Source organism: Thermobia domestica, chromosome 17 (assembly GCF_964235325.1).
Source record: "Thermobia domestica chromosome 17, izTheDome1.hap1.1, whole genome shotgun sequence".
Lineage (NCBI taxonomy): Eukaryota > Metazoa > Arthropoda > Insecta > Zygentoma > Lepismatidae > Thermobia > Thermobia domestica.
In genome coordinates this window covers 158,081,125-158,102,587 of record NC_137470.1, presented here as the reverse complement: position 1 = coordinate 158,102,587, position 21,463 = coordinate 158,081,125, and the positions used below count along the sequence as shown (strand labels likewise).

Genomic DNA, 21,463 nt, shown 5'->3' with positions numbered 1-21,463 from the left:
TGTCAGCGCGAATAATACTGTGGAATTAAATCAACTCTTGATATAGCATATTCTACAATGCCAGTTCGACACAGTTGAATAAACTGAATATCGTAGAACGGGTTGCAATTTCCAAACTGGTGCCATCGCCAGAAACACTAGAGCAAAGAAAGTGCTGCCGAGAGCACGGAAAGTGAACCATTGATGATTAGAAACGCGCGATATGGTCTGATGAGTGTTTTTACACCATATGTTCCACAACAGATCGTGTTTATTTACGGGTTCCCAAACAAATGTATGCTCTAAACTGCCTGGTCCCCATCGTTAGTGCGTCGGATGTGGTACCATGAACTACAATTTCATGGTTTCTCGCAGATCCTTATGGTCACAAAACGTTTATTTGCTCTCATTATGTGAAAGCTTTAGGTAACTAGATGGCATTCCTAGCAGTGATGCGTTTTTTAAGTTGACAATGTGCCAATTCACACTGCTTTAGCTGTTTAGGCATAGTTTTATGAACATCGGGATGAATTACACCTTCCAAGACCGAGATATTCTTGAACACCTTTGGCCAGTTCTGGAGCTGGAATTCCGCAGTTACATTCTCATTCACATCACAGGTAGAACTGTTATACTGCATGAGAATCAGTATAATTTTTCTCTGGAAATCAATCAAATTAATTAGCGGCCTCCAGCTGAGGAAAAATTACAACTGTTCTGCGAGTTAGCGGCCGTCTTGCAACGTATTAAGTTGTTAAGTTTGTTTCAAGTTGTTAAGATTGTTTCAATTATTTTGAAATATCGCCTGTTTAATTTCTACTTAATTCTCACAGAATATTCCCCATTGCTCTAAGCTTTATTTGACTTTCATTCTTGAATTAACAAGTAGTACATTATCTATATATGGCATACAACATAGTGCAATAGATAGAAAATTAGTTTTCTTTGATTTTACGATTGAAAATTCGGTCATTCTTTTCATGTACATTTAATATACACACAGTTGTTCGGTTTATATGCGACCGATTTTCAAACTGTAACTACCCTATAAAAAGCCATCCCGTCACACCCGATTGTATTTTATTCGGTCACCAGTGTCGCATACCACACATACTGTTCTATGGACTATCGACCTACACAATTTTCCCTACAACAAATTATAATGGAGTAGTACACAGGGATAGTAATTTTACCCCATTCATCTCTGCACGATGTTGTAGAAGCCATTTTAACAGTCCAAATGAGCAGAAATCAATTGGGCTAGTGTCAAACCTTTTGACAGGAATATCATGAAGGAAGATGACACAAATTACTGTTTCCTACTTCATGTTATGATAAAACCAGAAAGGATGACTGAATGCGTTGTTCATCTCGATCCACATCTAGTTCTTGTTGGCTTCGTACAAACTAGGGATGTATTTCCAATAGTTTGCGGTCAAGACGTGTTGTTGGAAGTAGGGATCATTCACCTGCACATTTATGTCCATCTTACGTACTCACGGAAACGAAAGTATTTGACAGTTGACAAATTTTCTTTTGTCAATAACTCGGGAACCAATGAATTAATTTGAATCATTTTTTTTGTTATTCATAGGATAGTTCTAATTTGATGACTTGCTAAAATCGGTACTGTAATAGGTTAATTTATTGTTGAGTTATTAAGAAAATAATTTTGTCAACTGAAGAATACTTTCTTTCGTAACTGTACCTCCAAGTTATCTTTGTAGCCCGGTATCCACTCAAGATCACTATTCACTCCAGAAACTTTTCCACTGCCGGTAAAATTCGTTAACGTCCCTGCCTGAAGTGCCTGAAGGGAAAAATGAAAATGAAATCTTTAAGTTTAACGTCCCACGATTATGCCGGTTAGGCTAAATGAGACGGTGATTATGAGAAATGAGTGAAATGGTGGAATGAAGAAAGTGGGAGGAAACGGGAGAACCCCGAGAAAACCCACGAGCACGGTGTTTGTCCACCACAAAGTCCACACGGCGCGAGGTGGGATCGAACCAGGGACCCCAAGCACCGGAGGTGAACTCTCTACCACTGAGCCACCGCGCCCCCTGCCTGAAGTGATTCACCGAATGATACAATGACGCGTCAGATAACTGTAGTCCGCATTCAATGTGACAAATACCTTTCATTTTGATTCCCCCACAACAATGTGTATTAAAAAGTTAACGACAGTTTGTTTTATGCTCATCAGTTTGGTATCTGAGGAAGTTGTGAACCCGATTGCGTTCAAATTGACAACGAACTATGCCATATTTAATATCTGAGCCATGTCACCTTCGGGTGCTGAATTCTCCTGATCTGCCAGTCGACAAACTTCACAAAGAAGAACCTCTGGCTACACTTTCTTTTTTTCTGGCCACTATTTATGTTTGGCTGGCCACGATAACCCTAGCTTATTGTCACTCCGATTTTTACGCGTTTTCTTGACACTGTTTCGCTATTCGATTGTGCAGAAAGTGTCATTGAGAAGATAGATGATGTACCCTTCCTAATAATTGCTCACTGTGGAATTCACTACCACCAACATGACATTCTGGCACCTGTATACTGAGACAGCACAGTGACAAGTACACTGGTTTCATGTTTCCAGTGTAAATACACAGATGACAGCAACATCATGAAATCGGTCGGATATAAGCCGAACAACATTTTGTAAACAACCTCAGTCAACTGACTACACATCTTTTTAAGCAAAAGTATCATTTACTTCTAAATAACAATTAAGAGATGGACAAGAATATTTATAACATATTATTAATTAAGATTTAAAAAAAAAACAATCTGTGAAGAAAACATGACTGTAAAAAACATAACACTGCACATTCCCGGATATGTGTCAATGTATACTTTATGTCTTCATGCGAGGAATTCATTCCTAGAGATTTTCCATGTATTTAAAAAAAACATTGAATTACAGGAACGAATAAGATTACAAAACAAATGTTGAGTTTCCTTATAACACACAATGCATTCCTTGCTTCTTATGAATATACTTCCAATACAAGTAGCCATATAGATTCTTTCGGAACTTTTAACGAGTTTCATGTAGCTTTGTTGAAGCAAGAAAATTGAAGTACTTTTTTCTGTTATTATTTCTTTTAAAATATGAGCATTATTTACTGTTAGAAGAGAAAATAAAATCCATTTTATATTCTTGCGTGAGTAGTGTGTTATTGTATTGCTTTTAAAAACGTTATTTATTGATGTTGTTTAAGGCCTTGTTCCACCATTATTGAACCTAAGATCATCTTCATCATGATCAGGACGTCAATAATAGTAATAAACTTGGACATTTATTGGTGTTTTCCTTAAATAATAGTTTACTTACCACGCTTTGATATAGTATATCTGTGATAGAGAACGGTCTGTTCTCTTACAAAAGAGGCAACTTTCTTTACCATTATAATACTGACAATATTAGTTATTTTTCAAGTAATACAAGGAAAAAATGTATTGATTTAGTATCTACGAGGGCTGTGCAGAAAGCACCAGACGTTCTGGTCTATCGCGGCAGTGGGCGGGGCTAGATTCGGCATCTTGGTGTCATTACGTTGCCACACTCAGCATGCATTCATCTGTGGTAGCACGGGGACTATGACGCTATTACTGTGCTTTCTGTGACGTGTTAAAATGTGCGTTTCAATAGAAAATCTCTCCTCTTGCGAGATGCGTTCTGTGATTCGTTTTTTTTTTTTTTTTTTTTTGATGGCAAAAAGACACAAAACCAATTGAAATCCATCGTCAGCTGTGTGAAATGTGTACGGATATAGAATAATGAATGATGACCAAGTGAGGGAATGGTCATTGATTTTAAAAAGGGCCGTTCCAATGTTCACAATGAAGATCTCCAGTTTATGGGAGGTGTTGGATTACCCACCATATTAGCCGGATTTGACGCCGAGCGACTACCTCCTCTTCCCAGTGATGAACAGATGGCTCGCTACAGAACGCTTTGATACTGACGCCGAACTGCATGCTGGTGTAGGCCAGTGCTTGAAATCACATGTGATGTTGAAAAACTTGTACCACAATATGATAAATGTCTTAATTTGCATGACAATTATATGGAAAAATAGCTTAGAGTGTACCTTCCAAATGTATATAATACAATTTGGTTTATTTATTCTGTTATTTCTTATTTCAAAGCGTCTGTTACTTTTTGAACAGCCCTCGTAATGATGGAATTGTGGAGAGAATTAAACTTTTACGTAGTTTATCGCCTCAAGATTATGTACATTGGCTCTAAAGGATGCATAACTATTAAAAGTAAATCATTAAGAGTGACTAATGGAAGTGTGACACGAATAAGGAAAACCCCGAGAAAACCCAGGGCATGATGTCCACCACGGATTTCCATGCTGTTATATAGAACTAGCAACATTTCACATAAGAGTATAACAATGAAATATATTAGGTATTATATCTGAACATAAAATTAAATCCTTGATTGCATGTCTCCGTCAGTGTTGTATAGTCTATAGGCAAATGGTTCCCAACCTTCTTTATCTGGCGGTTTCCTTCGTAAACCCTCCATACTTTACGCCCTCGTCCCATTTTGCAGCTCGTTTATCTAACAAGTTTTGCGATTTCAGATGCAGCATTGCACAGTAAACTGACTAACTCTACGGTCTATGGACCAGAAGGGACAATGCAGCGTTCACCAAAGCTCTACATTGACTTCTATCTTTAGCCAACTGAATCCAGTTTCTACTTTGTATTAATATTTCTGCGCGATCCATCTTAATATTGCCCTCCCATCTACACCTAGGTTTTCCTAATGATCGTTTTCCGATTGGGCTTCCAGTTAAAACTTTGAAAGCGTTCCTACATTCTTCCATTATGTCTACATGACCTGCCCACCTGAACCTCCTAGATTTGATGACACTAACAATGTTTGGTAAACGGTATGAACCATGCACTTCCTCGTTATGAAGTTCTATAGACAAGTTCCTTGACAGCAATGATCCCACGTAATTAAAGTCCAATGGGGCTCACCCTGTTTTGCCCCCAAGTAGTCGCCGCCAGTCTAATTTAATAATATACCCTTGCTGGTGACAATGAAAGTTAAATCGCAAGTAAATAAATAAAACATCACATTATTTATTTATTTATTTTCATCAGTCGCACATATTGAGAAAAATCCACTATCCAGACAGCGATATATTGTGCATGTATACAGAATACCTTTGTTTACTGCGAAAATCAGTCCGGAGAATACGTTATACATTTGCCACATACCTTTACCGCTTAGACGTTACATCATGCCACTGCAGGATGTCTGACATCTAACAGTGTTCCGGCTATTACATACCGGTATGTATACGTATGTTACATACGTCAGCCATATATTACATACGTCCATCTGTATGTGAAATTCTGACCTCCTATATACAGATCTTTCGTTCATACGGAAAGTATGTTTATTCGGAACACTTATACGGAAAGTACGTATAAAATATACTTTTTCAGTTATACGTTTACTGTACGTTAAGTCCAAAAACTACAGGATTTACACATGTAACCTATGCTTTTACGTACACCACATACTTTTTATCTGAGTGCAAAGTTCATTGCCAAGGCTATTTAATTCCTACATAGGTCACCAGACCTAGCTATGTTTCAAAATATTAAATTATGATTTCGCTGGAATTCTGACTTTAAAACTATGCCATGCATAAGTGTCAGAAGTCTAATAGAATGGCTTTGTGTGTCCATGTCTCCGTCTGTTGACAGGTATCAAAGAAAAAATGGTAAAACATATCGAGATGCGGTTTCTTGTAATTGCTTCATCGTCCAAAGAACAGATTCTATTTCCTCCGCTATCTATTCAAACCGGAAGTAGTTAAAATTAACAATGTTTAGTTTCAACACATATCGCCGTAGAACAAAAACGGTAATATATTGCGACAAGCTGTTCACTGCAATCTGTTCACTGTAATCTGTTCACTGTGTCAAGAGAACATATCACCACATTTTGCCAAAACCGGAAGTCGTTGAATTTTGCTATTACTTCCGGTTTCAAAAACTTATTTCCCTAGAACAAAAACTGTAAAAAAAAAGGAAATATAGCGTTTGGTAATCGATTCAGCGTTTCAAGAGTATGTTCTATCTTCTTCCTTAACCACCGAGTAAATCCGGAAGTGGTTCAAATTGACATTTTCCTGTTTCGACCTTTATTGTCATAGAGCAAAAACACTAAAGCACAGCGAGTGATGCCTTTCTGATATCAATTCAGCGTCCGAAGAACAGGTTCTACCTTTTATTTTATTGTAACCAGTAGTTATAGATGTAAAGTTTGAGTATTGAACTCCCATAATTTGGACGTCTACTGTAGTTTCATACTGTGAAACGAAACTCACTTTTCCTAAAAACAATAAAGTGAAAGAGCTCGAAGTCAGTGAGTTTTTCGGTTGAAACGATATTTTCTCCACGAAGTCGTTGAAATTAAATGAGACTTGAATGTGTAACCTTGAAAGAAGGTATGTTGGAAAATAAGATAAAGCTATTTAAAATGTTCAAGAAGAAGCTGCAAGTGTTCATGGTACGTATTCAAATACAGGGAAACATTATTTACCTCGCAATGTGTATTATTACAGGATAGAACTTTCCCTTTTATGGACTCTGTCGCTTGTGGAAATGGCAGTCTTCTTTTTTACCCCCCTTTTTTTTAGTAATCTCTTCATAACAGACAGGATTTTGTCACGCGTATCTGGTTTGCTTAGTCCATATAATGTCAATGATACACCAAATTAAATACGTTATAATTAAAAATTGTCGAGTGATCCCTGGGACAACATCATAGGGGGCCATATAGAGCCAACAAAGCATCCATTTGACGCGCCCAGTAAGGTTTTCTTATCTTAGTTGTGTTTTATGGGTGTATTTCTGTTTCTCATTTACAATTACCGAACGTTTTATCTGAAACATCAGTACGTATATGTGTTGATCAGGATATGTAAACAGCTATGGTTGGAGGTTAGATTTCTGGGCTTTCGGCAATCTATGACCATGTTAGCCCATCACTAGGATTAGGATTATAAATTAGATTTCTGGGCTTTCGGCATATATGGCCATGTTAGCTCGTCACTAGGATTAGGATTATAAATTAGATTTCTGGGTTTTCGGCATATATGGGCATGTCTTTAACTTGCCACTAGGATTAGGATTAGAAATTAGATTTCTGGGCTTTCGGCATCTATGGTCATGTTAGCCCGTCACTAGGGTTAGGATTAGAAATTAGATGTCTGGGCTTTCGGCATCTATGGTCATGTTAGCCCATCACTAGGATTAGGATTATAAATTAGATATCTGGGCTTTCGGCATCTATGGTCATGTTAGCCCGTCACTAGAATTAGGATTAGAAATTAGATTTCTGGGCTTTCGGCATCTATGGCCATGTTAGCCCATCACTAGAATTAGGATTATAAATTAGATGCCTGGGCTTTCGACATCTATGGTCATGTTAGCCCATCACTAGGATTAGGATTATAAATTAGATGTCTGGGCTTTCGGCATCTATGGTCATGTTAGCCCGTAACTAGAATTAGGATTAGAAATTAGATTTCTGGGCTTTCGGTATCTATGGCCATGTTAGCCCGTCACTAGGATTAGGATTAACAATTAGATTTCTGGGCTTTCGGTATCTGTGACCATGTTAGCCCGTCACTAGGATTAGGATTAGAAACTCTATTTCTGGGCTTTCGGCATCTATGGTCATGTTAGCCCGTCAAGTAGTGACATCTTTCGGCAATCACATTATCCGATGAAAGGGAAGGAAGGACATGGCGTGTGATCATTATGTTAGGTACTATCCCGGCATTTGTCTGGTGTGAATGAGGGAAACCCAGGGAAAACCTCATTCAAGATGCTGACCTGAAACAGCTGTTACACTTCTTCGACCGAGTATGATATGTAAACAGCAACAGAACACATACAAAAAAGATAAAACACTACAAGACACCATCATCCAGATCACATGTTAGTTAAAGTCGAAATAGGATCAGTTTAATCATTGCAGATTCATCTAATTAGAACTCAACTAAGATCAAAGTCTCACTTCTTTTTTTATATCAATCATACTAGTGTATATTCACAAATACTACAAAGCTATTTTAGTTAAATAAAATGACTACTGAGAATACAATTATAATTTTATAAACTAAAACTGTAAGGTTCTACAGTTTCATTATTCAAATTCTTTATGAACTAAACTGTTCGCCCTTCTATTATCCTTATCATTCTGGGGTTATGTAGAGTGTAACTTGCTAGAGTGTTTTGTATACTTTAACTTACTCTTGATCTTCTTAGTTATGATTAGGACATGAACGTGATAGTGATAATAATACAGGATTTTTATGCACTTAAATTTCATGAAATATGCATGTACCTACGCTGTTAAATGTGTTCAAATATGCACTTAACATGCACTAACAATACAATAAAATGAAAACATTTTCAAATATGCAGCAATGGAGTGACAATGTTTCGTATGTAAAATATAACATTGATAGTGTACTTTACCGTTCAGAAACTTCTCTTGACAATTTATTTTTATGATAATTTCAATTTATATATGCCTAATTTTTTAAAACACAGAAATTATGAAATTAAAATAAACACAGTGATATAAGAACAGGACCTCTATCTACTTTTTTCTTCCACGTTTGTATTGTAGAATGCATTTACTTTAAATCAAATTATACAAGTTTCACTTTTCTACACGTTTCCACTGCACAAAAAGTCGTTTCGAAGGATTTACTCCTTCCCATAATTAGCCTTACAGTATATCACAAGATGTTTCTCTTCATTTCCTGGTGCTAGTTTGTGTCTATTAGCAACAATAGATGTTACTGGACAATATTTATAGATAGGAGCAAGTTTAATATCTATACTTTTGGGAAGTTAAAATTTAACGCTTGAAGATATTTTTCCATGGCCTCAATTTTTTTGTAGTCGAAGTTTCTGGCAATAACGTCTGTCGATTTCTTTTCCACAAGAACGTTCAAATTTACCCAGAAACTGGCTAGAGCTTGTGCCAAACTTCATCAACTAGAGCTAAGCATTCACTGAGCAGCATCGCGTCTCTTCTTTCTGAGTTGATTTCTACACGATATTACAATGTATTTATCATTATCAGATTTCTCTTAACGTCTTGGCAATTCTAAGCATCTTTTCTCTCCTGATTGGTTGCTAACATTATTGGTTCTCCATAAATTAGCCATTCTTCCATCTTCCCATGCAAAAAGTGTTCTTTTGTATAATCATGTAAATGTATTGGAAATACAAACTAATACTGAATTTATTCCACGCTATAGACATACATCTGAAATAAAATCTTACTGAATAAGCTGAATATGCTCTTAAGCATTAACAAATGCTCTAACCTTTGAAATATGCATTTATGGGCACTATAAAATTTCAAATTCGAGCTGTGTTATTATTGTTAGAAACGCCTGCCAAGTTTAGCAGAAACAAATACATATAAGCAAATAAAATATGCATTTACATAAAACTCCGATGTCTAGTGATAATGTAATTGATTTTTAAAAAATTCACACAATCTTTATCAATAATGGTTGGTGTTGTCCTATTCCATACCATCGGCTATGAAACCTGTGTAATGGACCATTATTGCAGTCCGAAATATTTATTAACTTATTGTAAAAATTAACAAATTTATCAATCATATAAATTTTCCTTACCTGAAATTAATTTCGTTCCAACGTCTTCCCAAGTGGTCCCATTAGGATACATAGTATCTGGGTGTAAAGAAGTAAACCTATTTTCTCGAAGGTCGAGCGAAAGATGTGGCACTTTCTCCAATGTGAGAAACAGTCCAGCTGGCAGCTTTTGCACTTGAGTTCCTTTAACAGTTAGCACAAGTTCGTAATTGTTTTCAATTCCCTTCAATGCATCTGGACCGATGTAATGGAGATTTCCACCTGTTATTTCGAGCTCACGAAGCTTTGGACTGAAAGCTCCTAACAACTGATCAGAGAGGACGGGTTCTAAAATTCGCACAGAAAGTTTTCGTAATGAGGTAACACCAGCAAGTACATTTCCTAGTCGAAATCTGTATTTTTCAATTTTCGGCCATGTCTGAATCTTCAACGATGACAACAATTTCAACCGTACTAGTGAATCTGAGTCAAATCTCTCTAACTTAATAATATCTTGAATGTTCAAAGCCTGGAGTTTGTTAAGTCCTGCAAAACTTTCTTTAGTGATAATCTTAATTGGATTCTTTGAGAGATCCAGTGACTTGAGAAGAGGCATATACGGCCAGCCCTGAGAAGGAACACTAGTGAACCTATTTTGAGAAATGTCTAAATACCGAAGTCTTTCAAGACGTTCGACTGAAGAAGTGGACATATCGGAAATCAAATTTGATGATAGGTTTAAACTGATAAGATTTGGGAGAGGTACGAATGGTGTCACCTTCTGGCCTGTGTTTGCTAAATTCAAATGTTTGAGATTCTGTAAATAATGGAACAATTCTTTGAAATTGGCAGTTAAAGGATTGCTACTTAAATCCAGCTTAAGGAGATTACTAAGACTTGTGAACGCATTGTCCGGTAGGATCGTCAATCTGTTATGAGAGAGACCTAAACCAACCAAATAAGGCGTTGCAAGAAACATGGTGCCATCAAGATGTTCAATGAGGTTGTATGATATATCTAAGTACCTAAGGGTGTGGCCTACCTCATCAAGTGCATTTGTGGGCATAACAATGAAATTATTGTGTGAAAGATCCAGCTTTTCGAGTTTAGTGTTCTGAAAGGTGTCTCGCGGTAAAGAACGAATATGATTAAAGGAAACGTCTAGAATTCTTAAATTTTCCAAATTGGAAAACTGTTCAGCTTGAATTTGTTCAATATGGTTGTGACTCAGATCTAAAACTTGCAACGAGTCTACACCTTGGAAAGCTCTTCTACGAATGTTCACAATACTATTGTGCTCTAATGTTATTACTTGAATGAAATCCAAATTCCCAAATGCAGTATTCTCCATACGAGAAACTTTATTATAACCCATATAGAGCGTCCTTAAAGACTTGGAGAAACTTTGCAGGAATTTCACGGGAATCTCTTGTAATTTATTATGGCTAATATCAAATGTTTTCACATAAAGAGGCTTCCCTGTTGTGGCACCTAACAAAGACGAAATGTGATTGAAAGATAAATTTAGCGTCATAGGCATGTGTTCACTTGTTACGTTCACGAAAGAAACAAGAGAAAATTCCTGAAGATTATTTTCATGTAAATCCAGCCTGAGAAGATTAGGCAACTCAATAAATGCTCTCGGTTCGATGTTGCTAATTTGATTATCGGAAATCATTAGAGTTACCAATTTCTTTAATGATCGAAATCCATTGGAACGTAACGTTCTTATTTTGTTGCCAGACAAAACTATAGTTTGCAACTCTCCAAGACGAGAAAAAGTTTCTGTGTCAATTATATCGAGATGATTGTATGAAAGCCTCAGTTCTTGCAGACTCTTGTGGACACTATGATGAAATAATCCTCGTGGCAATTTGACTAATCTGTTAGATTCTAAGTTTAAATACTGTAGTCTAGAAAATGAATACAGAGCAGTTTCAGAGATTGTCCTGAAGTTGTTGTTATCCAAAGCTAGCCATTGTAAAGATTTTAAGGGTTTTAAAAAGTCTTCAGGAAAATCTTCACGATACATAGCAAAACTTGCTTCCAAGTTAAGCAAACTATTACTAACATCTACAAAAGCTTCATGGTCAGTTTCTATGATATGATTAAAAGAAAGACTAAGTTCCCTGAGTTTCGGTGTTCGACGAAATACATGCGCATCTAAACGCGCTATTCTATTGTTCCGTAACAAGAGAGTATCTAAATTAGTACCCCATTGGGCAAAGTCCATTTCAGTAATTTCTGATATGTAGTTATAGCCAACATTTAAGTGAGAGAGTTTCGTACATTCCTGGAGAGCTTCTCTCGGCATTCTTCTGAGAAAATTCCCAGATAAGGATAAAGCCTTCAAATGATTAGAAAAACTCTCAAAGGCATCTGCGGCAACATCACGTATTTGATTTGACGGAATATACAGATATTTAAGTCGTTTTAACTGACTTAATGCTGGTGTTATCTTCTCTAACTGATTATGACCTAAGTCCAGGAACTCCAAAGTATGTCCTAGGCCTACAAATGCTCTTTCGTCCATATCCTTAATTCTGTTCATAGTTAAATAAACACGTCTAGCATTTAAGCCTCTAAAAGCTTGTGCTGGTAATGTTTCTAAGTAGTTATAGTCCATGTTCAAGTCACGAACAGTCAAAGAACCGTTGAATATATTGTTGGGTATGCTTTGAAAGAAATTCTCTCCTAAATCCATTTTGTCCAGTGTCTTCTGATGACGAAATGTATATTCAGGTATATCTTCAATGTAGTTCCCTCTCAAGTAAAGCCATGCTAATCCAGTAAGATTGTCCAGCGCCTCGGTTGGAAATGTTGTCATTAGATTATGATTTAAGCTAAGCGTTTGAAGGGACGGCGGCAAGGACCCTGATTCCAGTGTCGTGAGTTTATTATAGTCCAGATTCAGCCACACCAGGTGGCGTAATTGTGGCAGTATATACCGTGAGATTTCAGAGATGTCATTTTCTCCAAGGAACACGTTGGTGAGGGTATCACGCATGTGTGACCAGTCTCCATCTATTAGTGATGCAATCTGGTTGCTGCAATGAAAAATACACAATAAAATTATGTAAGGTCTAGAGTAAGAAAATTATACTGGTTAATAGTGATTTAAAACAAAAATTTATAATAATTATTAACATGGATTATGCAAGTATTCTTGCACTTTTACAGGAAAATAAAAGTGTGATTTATGAATTATCATGACTCAACTACAAAGGTTATTTCTTCTCATAGCTACTACACTATTTAATCCTTTTCATACACTTGCGATATTGGTCTCAATGTACGAATATTGGTTTATCGAACCTACAGAAGTGAAATACTATCTAGAGACTTTTCAACTAATATTACAAGAGCACATTACATGAGTACACTAACCCAGAAATTATTTCATGTTGTAGGGTTGCTAGAGGGATATTTATTCATAACATATGAAGAAACTCAGCCGTGTAAACTTTAGTTTCAAAAAAGTTATCGTCAAAATTAAACTCTAGTTTGTGGAGTTTTCCAGATGAAATTATCTCTCGTTTGTTGCTAGTTTTCTTTTACGATACTTATTAAATACAATGATTCAATTATATTTTTAAGTAATTCTGCTGTTTGTAGTTCATTGATATTTCAAATTCTTTTACTGCATTTAATATACCATCTATGTTTATTTTGTTATTATTTTTTTATTTTTGCCCTGTTGTGAAGGAACCATATTATTCATAACTCAAATCATCTATATACTCCACACACAAAAACACATGTAGACTACACATAGATTACAGTGAGAAATAAGTGTAGACGTAAACTTATTGTATAGAGTCCATCACTGTTTTACAGCTGCAGCATAATAGAATTCTCACAGAGGGCACAGTGACTCAGTGGTAGGGCGTTTACCTTTGGTGTGTGGGGCCCCTTGTTCGATCCACAACCAAGTAAGTTTGTAATGGATAACATCGTCTCCATGGATTTTCTCGGGGTGTTCCCGTTTCCTCCCACTTTCTCATTCCGTCAATTCTTCCATTACCATTCACTTGCGTTAACACTGGAAATACACCCTGAGGTCGCCGGCGACTCCACATGTGGTTACTTACGCATCTGCGCCTGCACTAATTAACCTAAATAGTTAACGATTTGTCTACCTTCAGTGCTTCAGTAGCGAGGTCAAAATAGGAACGTTTGGTTGTTAGTTTTGCACACTATTTGCGTTTATTTAGTGCGGTTGGGTCGCCTATGACCCCAGGGTGTTCTTTGTGGTACGAAAATATGATTGTTGATTTTTTTCTTTCGAACTCTTTGCGGTTGAAGTGAAAATATCATGATGTCAATAAGTAAAGAATTTACAGTGGAATAAATATCTGCAATACTAAGTGAAGAAACATCAACCTCAAACTGTCATCAAGTGGAAAACCTGGTCGGTGTGTTTTCTGTAGAGATGCAAGGGCTCGAAAAAAAACGGCCTTTTTGAAAAAAAACACTCGGTTTTTCTGCTTCGCTTTTTTGCTTGGGAAATTTTGGACTTTTTTGAAAATTTTGCTTTAAACTGATAAAGCAGACTTTGTTTCGCTTCTCTACAACAACAAAAAAAATCTTATTTAATTAGTGGTTGATGCAAATAATAATATGAAACTTCGAAAATAAACCATGAATTTCAAAAATATTTTTTTTTTTAAATTCTTAACATATTTACATTATGAATTCCAAAGGATTAACCAACGTATGTAATAATATTTTAACCTCGTATATACAATAGGCACTTTAAATAATGATACACAAATAACTAGCAAAATTGTATGTAGTATTTTTACTTCAAAATATCACACACCCTCTTTTTGAGGCAAAATAAAGAAAAACATGAGAGAAATCTGCACATCAAGACTTTCGTTTCGGGTGGTTCTGTACATTCTTGAAATTTTTCAATTTTAACTTTCATATTCGTTGTATGAATATTTCGAGCAAATTTTTCACTTATTGATCACATACGTAATAATCTGTTACCACCTACCAGGTGCTTCGGATCTGCAAAATCGGTAAAGCTCCAAATTCTGTTATGCACTGACTGTTCCTTAAGCTTGTTCAGAATCGGGAAAGTATCGAATTTTCTGTTCATGAATCATATACGTAATAGACGGTTCATATGAGCGTATGGTTTCCTAGGCTGTAGAATATATAACCACCATCATGGTTTGCCCAGTCCTGAAGGTTTCTTAATTTTTAACAAGAAAATAAAACATATCGTTTCGATACTTTTTTTCTTTTCTTTTTTTTTTACAAAAAAGAAAAACTAAGAAATACATTTAAAAAGAGTGGAAGAATCAATCACTGTTCCAATTCACAAGAAAGATGACAAAATTGATTGTAATAATTATCGAGGCATTTCTCTTAACATTCTATTAATAAGACTGATCCCATACGCAGATGAAATTATTGTAGATTATCAGTGTGGATTTAGTCGAAATCGACCCGATACTTTCCATTCGACAAATACTCGCAAAGAAATGGGAATATATTACCCAGTACATCAACTGTTTATTGATTTTAGAAAGGTTTACAAATCGGTTAGGAGGGGAACACTGTACAACATTCTTACAGAATTTGGAATACCGAAAAAACTAGATTTATTAAGTATTAAATGAATCCCAGAGTAAAGTCCGAGTAGAAAAATGCGAGCTTCCACGTCAAGATTGGCCTGAAACAAGGATATGCGTTATCGCCGTCATTATTCAGCTTTGTTCCGGAGTACGCTATAAGAAAAATCAAAGATAGGAACCAGGACCTAGAGTTGAATGGTATTCACCAGGTTATGGTGCATGCTGATGATGTCAATCTGATATGAGAACAATCGAAAGAAATGCAGAGGCCTTATTAAACTTTTGCAAGGACATGAGTAAATGCAAAGAAATCTAAATACAAGGAAGTTCACAAGGATCGTAATACGGCAAATTATGAATGCGTTAAAATATCAATTAATACTTTCGACACAGTGGATACTTTCAAATATCTTGGATCAGTATTACCAGACCAAAATCATACCCACAAAGAAATTAAATGTCGACTGAAATCAGGAAATTCTTGTTATTATTCAGTTCAAAATATTTTGTCGTCGCGAATTTTGTCGCAGAATTTAAAGCTTAAAATATATAAAATGATAATCATGCCTGTTATGTTGTATGGTTGTGAAACATGGTCGCTTACGCTGAAGGAATAAAGCAGACTGAAATTATTCGAGAAAAAATTCTGAGACGAATATTTGGACCCATGAGGAACGGGAATGGGGAATGGAAGAAACTTCATAAGGAGGAACTACATAATTTATACGGTTTAACAAACATCTTTAGAGTCACCAAGTCTAGGAGGCTTAGGTGGGCAGGTCTTGTAGCCAGAATGGAAGAAAGTAGGAACGCTTTCAAACTTTTAACTGGAAATCCAATCAGGAAACGTTCATTAGGAAAACCTAGGCCCAGATGGGAGGACACTATTAAGATGGATCTAGCAGAAACAGAAATGCAGAGTAGAAACTGGATTGAATTGGATAAGGACAGAAGTCAATGGAGAGCTTTTATGGCCATAGAAAAAGACAGAGAGAGAGAGAGAGAGAGAGAGAGAGAGTACATTTAAGTTAAGCACAACTGCACAACAAACATGAGTGAGTGGTTAGCTTTCGTGCTTCTATCGTGAAGTCCGGGATTCAACCCCGCATTCGACCATTTTGACAAAAGTTTTTCTTAATTCCATCTGTGAATGTAGAAAGAGTGCGTGTACTGAGAGTCCTGGCCGACACCCTTTCTAATCGTTTTTAAATCTTTGTTATTACTAATTACCAGCAGTAATGTATTTACGAAGAGGGTTAGGGTGGGGATGTCTTTCGGATTGAAACCTCTGCCCCGAAATTATGGAATTTCTAAAACAAACTAAATATTAGTTTTGCCTTTACTCATAAACTTCAAGCTGTCTTCAAATAAAAAATTATGAATTTTTAGAACAACTAAGCATAAATAAGAAGAGCCCCTCCCAAAATACTTTTCTAAATCCTCCACTGATTATCAGTATAAAATGGTCTTCAAGATTGTATCTGGAAGATTATAGCTGAATATCCAAACGAAACGAAATATTTCTTATGTCTGTACTCATAAACTTAAGCTGCTCTTAAATAAAATTTAGGAAATTTTAGAAAAGCCGAACATTATTCAGAAAAAACCCTCCCAAATATGTTTCTAAATCCGATACTGATTATTTCTATCAAATGGTATTCAAGGTTGTATCCGGAATATTATTGTTAAATCATTGCATAGCTACAGTATAACGGAAATGTGGAAGTACGCTCTGAAAGATATATTGAAAAACGTACGCTCTGATGGATATATTGAAAAACATAAGTTTAATTATGTGCTAGAAGCTAGAGTACTAAGCTCTAAGAAGTGAAACACGGATAACTAAAAAAGAAATGATCTAGAGAATTAAAAAATGTCGATAATTCAGAAGTTAAAATAAAGCTAAATAGCTTCTAAAATTGCCCTCAAATACTACGTACTTTATGTTTACTTTAATTCATAAACCATGTGCTCCATCCATCATGATGGTGAATTTCAGAGCGAAATATGGCATTTAGGTCATGGAATCTTATTTAAATTTAAAGTATACTATAAGAAAGCTACTTAAGCAGAAAAATCATGAAAATGAAAAAAAGCTAAAATTTCCAAAATTCTCGTTTTTTTTTTCAAAAAAACTGGCTTTTTACGTGCAAAAAACCACCGATTTAAAAAGTCGTTTTTTTTTTTGCATCTCTAGTTTTCTGTGCCCGTAATAAGGACAGAAAGGGAAAAATGAAATGTAATCTTTGAGTTTTACGTCCCATAGTTATGCCGGTTAGGCTAAAGGAGACGATGATTGTGAGAAATGAGTGAAATGATGGAATGAAGAAAGTGGGAGGAAACGGGAAAACCCAGAGAAAACCCACGAGCACGGCGTTTATCCACCACAAAGTCCACACGGTGCAAGCTAAGATCGAAACAGGGACACCAAGGGCCGTAGGTGAACGCTCTACCACTGAGCCACCGCGCCCCCAAGAACAGAAAGGTATGAACAATATGTGTGCATTGCTTACGCAGCTTATGTGCTGAACATCCTTTGGAATTTGTGGTGACTGAAGATGTGAAGTGACTTTTCAGTAATGCCATGAACAAATCAGAATTTTCAAACCTTGTGTAACTGTTTCAAGTAATTTGGTCTGGAAAAAGAATATTAACATGTGTATGACTATCCAAATAATATAACTAATGAACAGAAAATTTGGTATTCTTCTAACTAATGACCCATCGAGCTATAGCTATAACAACAACTTAACGTAAACTAAACTAAACTAACTAGTTGGAAAAATACATGTTAGATTTTTTTTTTTATGGTTATGGTTATGGATAGATGTTGATAGCTCACCAGTTCGAAGATTACCGAAAATTTAATATCAAAATATTAACCCAATATTTGTGTTCAATAATCAAATCTGTTGTCAGACTATGAAAAATTTTTCACATATATATGTGTGATGTACACATGATGTAGTCTAATCTAAAATAAAGCAGCACATAGTACCTACTCTTACTCGACTGGTGGTTTGGGCTGCGGTGGCTCAGTGGTAGAGCGTTCACCTCTGGTGCTTGGGGTCCCGGGTTCGATCTCAGCCCCAGCCAAGTGAACTTTGTGGTGGACAAACACCGTGTTCGTGGGTTTTCTCGGGGTTCTCCCGTTTCCTCCCACTTTCTTCATTCCACCATTTCATTCATTACTCATCATCACCGTCTCCATTAGCTTAACTGACATAACCGTGGGACATGAAACTCAAAGATTTTATTTCATTTTCGACTAGTGTTTTCTAAATGTATACATTTTGTAATGGGTCGTGTATGACTGTACGGTGTACTTCGTGTCATGATAATGCTATGGTGTTCTTCCAGCGTTAATAATCATCTTCCTTAGCCTAAAAGAGTATAATTGTGGGACGTTAAACAGAAAGATTTCATTTCATTTCCATTTTGAAATCTCACATTGGGTAACTTCTGAATAAAGTATCTGATATTCTAATATTACACAGGGTGTTGCTGGGAATAAACCAATAAACTCTGTATGCTTGTTTTGGCTCTCAATACAAGAGGAAAGTTCACTTTCAAATTTGGTCAAAAAACTCTTAATTACCGATCTGAGGAAAACTTAAATTCATTAGTGGAATTGGTCAAATTGATCGTAGTGTGCCTACACTAAAGACAATAATCGAGAATTTTCGTGTATGTGTTACGGACCTCAATACAAGAAAGAAAAGTTAATCTTCGACTTTAGTCAGAAACGCCTAACTACAGAGATGAGGCCAATTTAATGTAATCTTGCTACGACTAATTGCACTAATTACTTTAAATTAGTCCTATCTCACTGATTAGGGTCTTTCGACCGAAGTCGCAAATAAACATTTTTTTGCTGCATTGAGGTTCTGAATGCGTATTCAAAGATTATTGATTATTTTATTCATTACTGCTGTCTTATGACCAATTCCACTGATTAATTTAAATTTGTTCTATTTCCGTAATTAGGCGTTTCCGATCAAAGTAGCAGACAAACTTTGTTTCCTGTATTGAAATCCTGAACACGTATGCGAAGTTTGTTTCTTATTCTCGAAACACACTTATAAATTGCATACTTTTCATATTTTTCCCTTTTTGAAACATGCATTTTTTTATTTTTAATTAAGAGCTTAAACTCTGTATTTCAAATCTCTGACTTAAGGTAATCTTCACTATTAACAAATTCCGAACAATGCTTTTTTTTTTTTTTTTTTTTTTTTTTAGATGGAGCAAATTAAAGTCTACGATAATAACACGTCACCTCATATTAGTGCCTAATAGTTTTTTTTTTTTTTTAGATATTTAGCTCCAAAGTTCATTTCTGAAGTTCTCCGGCGGCCTGTAGCCAGTGGCGGATCTAGAAGGTAAAAACTGGGGGGAGGAAGGCAGCAAGAACCCAGACTATGGTACGTATATCATAAGTTTACTGTAAACTTTCAAAAAATGTATAAATAATAATTTAAATAATTTTTTGTCACTTAAAAATTGGGGAAGACTTAGGCCCCCCCGGCCCAGGGCTAGATCTGCCATGCCTGTAACTCTGAAACTAAGCGATTCCGAGGAAATATCACTGGATTTGTTCTCTTGTTTCTATGAGTAGAATCGCCTCCCAGGCGTTGCAAAAAGACCTATATTAGATGATCCATCTACAAATGAGGTGGAATTGAGAACTTTCTTCCATAATCCGTTAAAAAGATGGTACTTAAAAGTATATGCTAAGGGGTTCAACAACCCCTCCTCCCGTTGATACGCTACGATATATGAAATAATTTGGGACCGTAAGGGTTAATTGTTTGTTCTTTTTTTTTTTTTAAAGCATGCTTTATCTTATCCGTTTCCGTGTCATTTTATTCAAGTTAAAATTATCGTATTTCTCCCTCAATATACTACGTTTGCCCACATATATAGTCTTCTTTTGAAGATGAGGATTTATCGTGTGATTTAAGCGGAAAATCACGATTTTTTTTTACACGCGCATTTTGTCCTCGATAAACACCACTGTTGTAAGTCAAAATCAAAATTAGAACGGAGTTCACCTTAACACGTACAGTGCACGGGAAAGTGAACATTCATAAACCTTCCACCACTGAGTCGTATCTTTGCCTATATGCAAAACGCAGTATATCATTCAATTACGTAGTTTTGGACACAGTAATAGGCTAGAAACGTGTAAGCCGGTCGTTATTTGAAACTTTGAAGTGTTTTATTGCAATTACCTTCTTATCTGGTTTCACACGAGAGCTGATACTAGATTCCCTTCGAAAGTTCCGCTATTCGCTGGGCGCACGCCTCTGCATGTATATGCTGACCGCCATGGAAGCAAAATCGAAAGAAGAAAAAAACCTGCAGAGACTGATTTCATTATCGTGGAATACGGGAGCCGCTTTTCTGCTTGCAATTCGCACAATTCATTTTGAATCTATATTTTTCACTAAAGAATGATACATGTACGCGTTTTCTTCGTTATTTTATCCTTCCAAATAATATCCCTGAATTTACTACCCTAGTTGCATACTTTTTCTTTTCTTTTGACATGACTTACAGATAAAAATACTGTTGTGAATTCTAGCCTATTTTTAATCGTTACTGAAGAAAGTCAAACTAAACTGTTGTTATCGTAAGTGTGTTTCGCTTCACACTGCAAAAATATGGTAGACTTCCAAGCTATGCATGTTTAATAATATTACTGGAAGCTTTGAGTTTGTAACTTCCGTCCGCAAAGACGGAACCTGTTACTCGGGGACAGAATCCACATCCAAAACAAAGTTTTTTTTTCTTTTCTTTGTATTACAATTATTACTACATAAGAATCAATAATGGAGTCAAGTATCTGCCGCCAAGTAGACTTTGTGGTGGACAAGCACATTTTTTTTATTTCATCCTACTTTCAGAGTCAAGTCATTTACAACCATCTCATTATCACGGTCTCTTTTATCTTTAGAACGTAATCATGGGAGTTGAAATGAAACAAAACGTCTACTAGTACTGTTCTGCCTGAACGTATATGCAACCCGGACATTTTTGAAGTTGTTTGGGTTGCGTTTAATGCAACAGTACATATTTCGGCAAAATAAAGTTGACTGTATTATTGAAACTATCTTCTATACAAATAAGAATGCAAGTGACTATGTTTGTAACTTAATAACTCCTGAACCACCCGACCAATCTCGACCAAATTTTCAACGTAGAAGAGGTTTGGGTCTG

At 36.0% G+C, this 21,463-nt stretch overlaps 1 protein-coding gene across 1 annotated transcript in view; it reads right to left on the bottom strand.

Annotated features, from left to right (window-relative positions):
* The window catches only part of LOC145674439 (chaoptin-like), a 382,085-nt gene that overhangs the window by 15,039 nt on the left and 345,583 nt on the right, over positions 1–21,463 (bottom strand). The window contains exon 6 of the mRNA XM_081744498.1: positions 9,696–12,700. Within this exon, the coding sequence (XP_081600624.1) occupies positions 9,696–12,700 (3,005 nt within the window). The remainder of the gene's footprint in view (positions 1–9,695; positions 12,701–21,463) is intronic.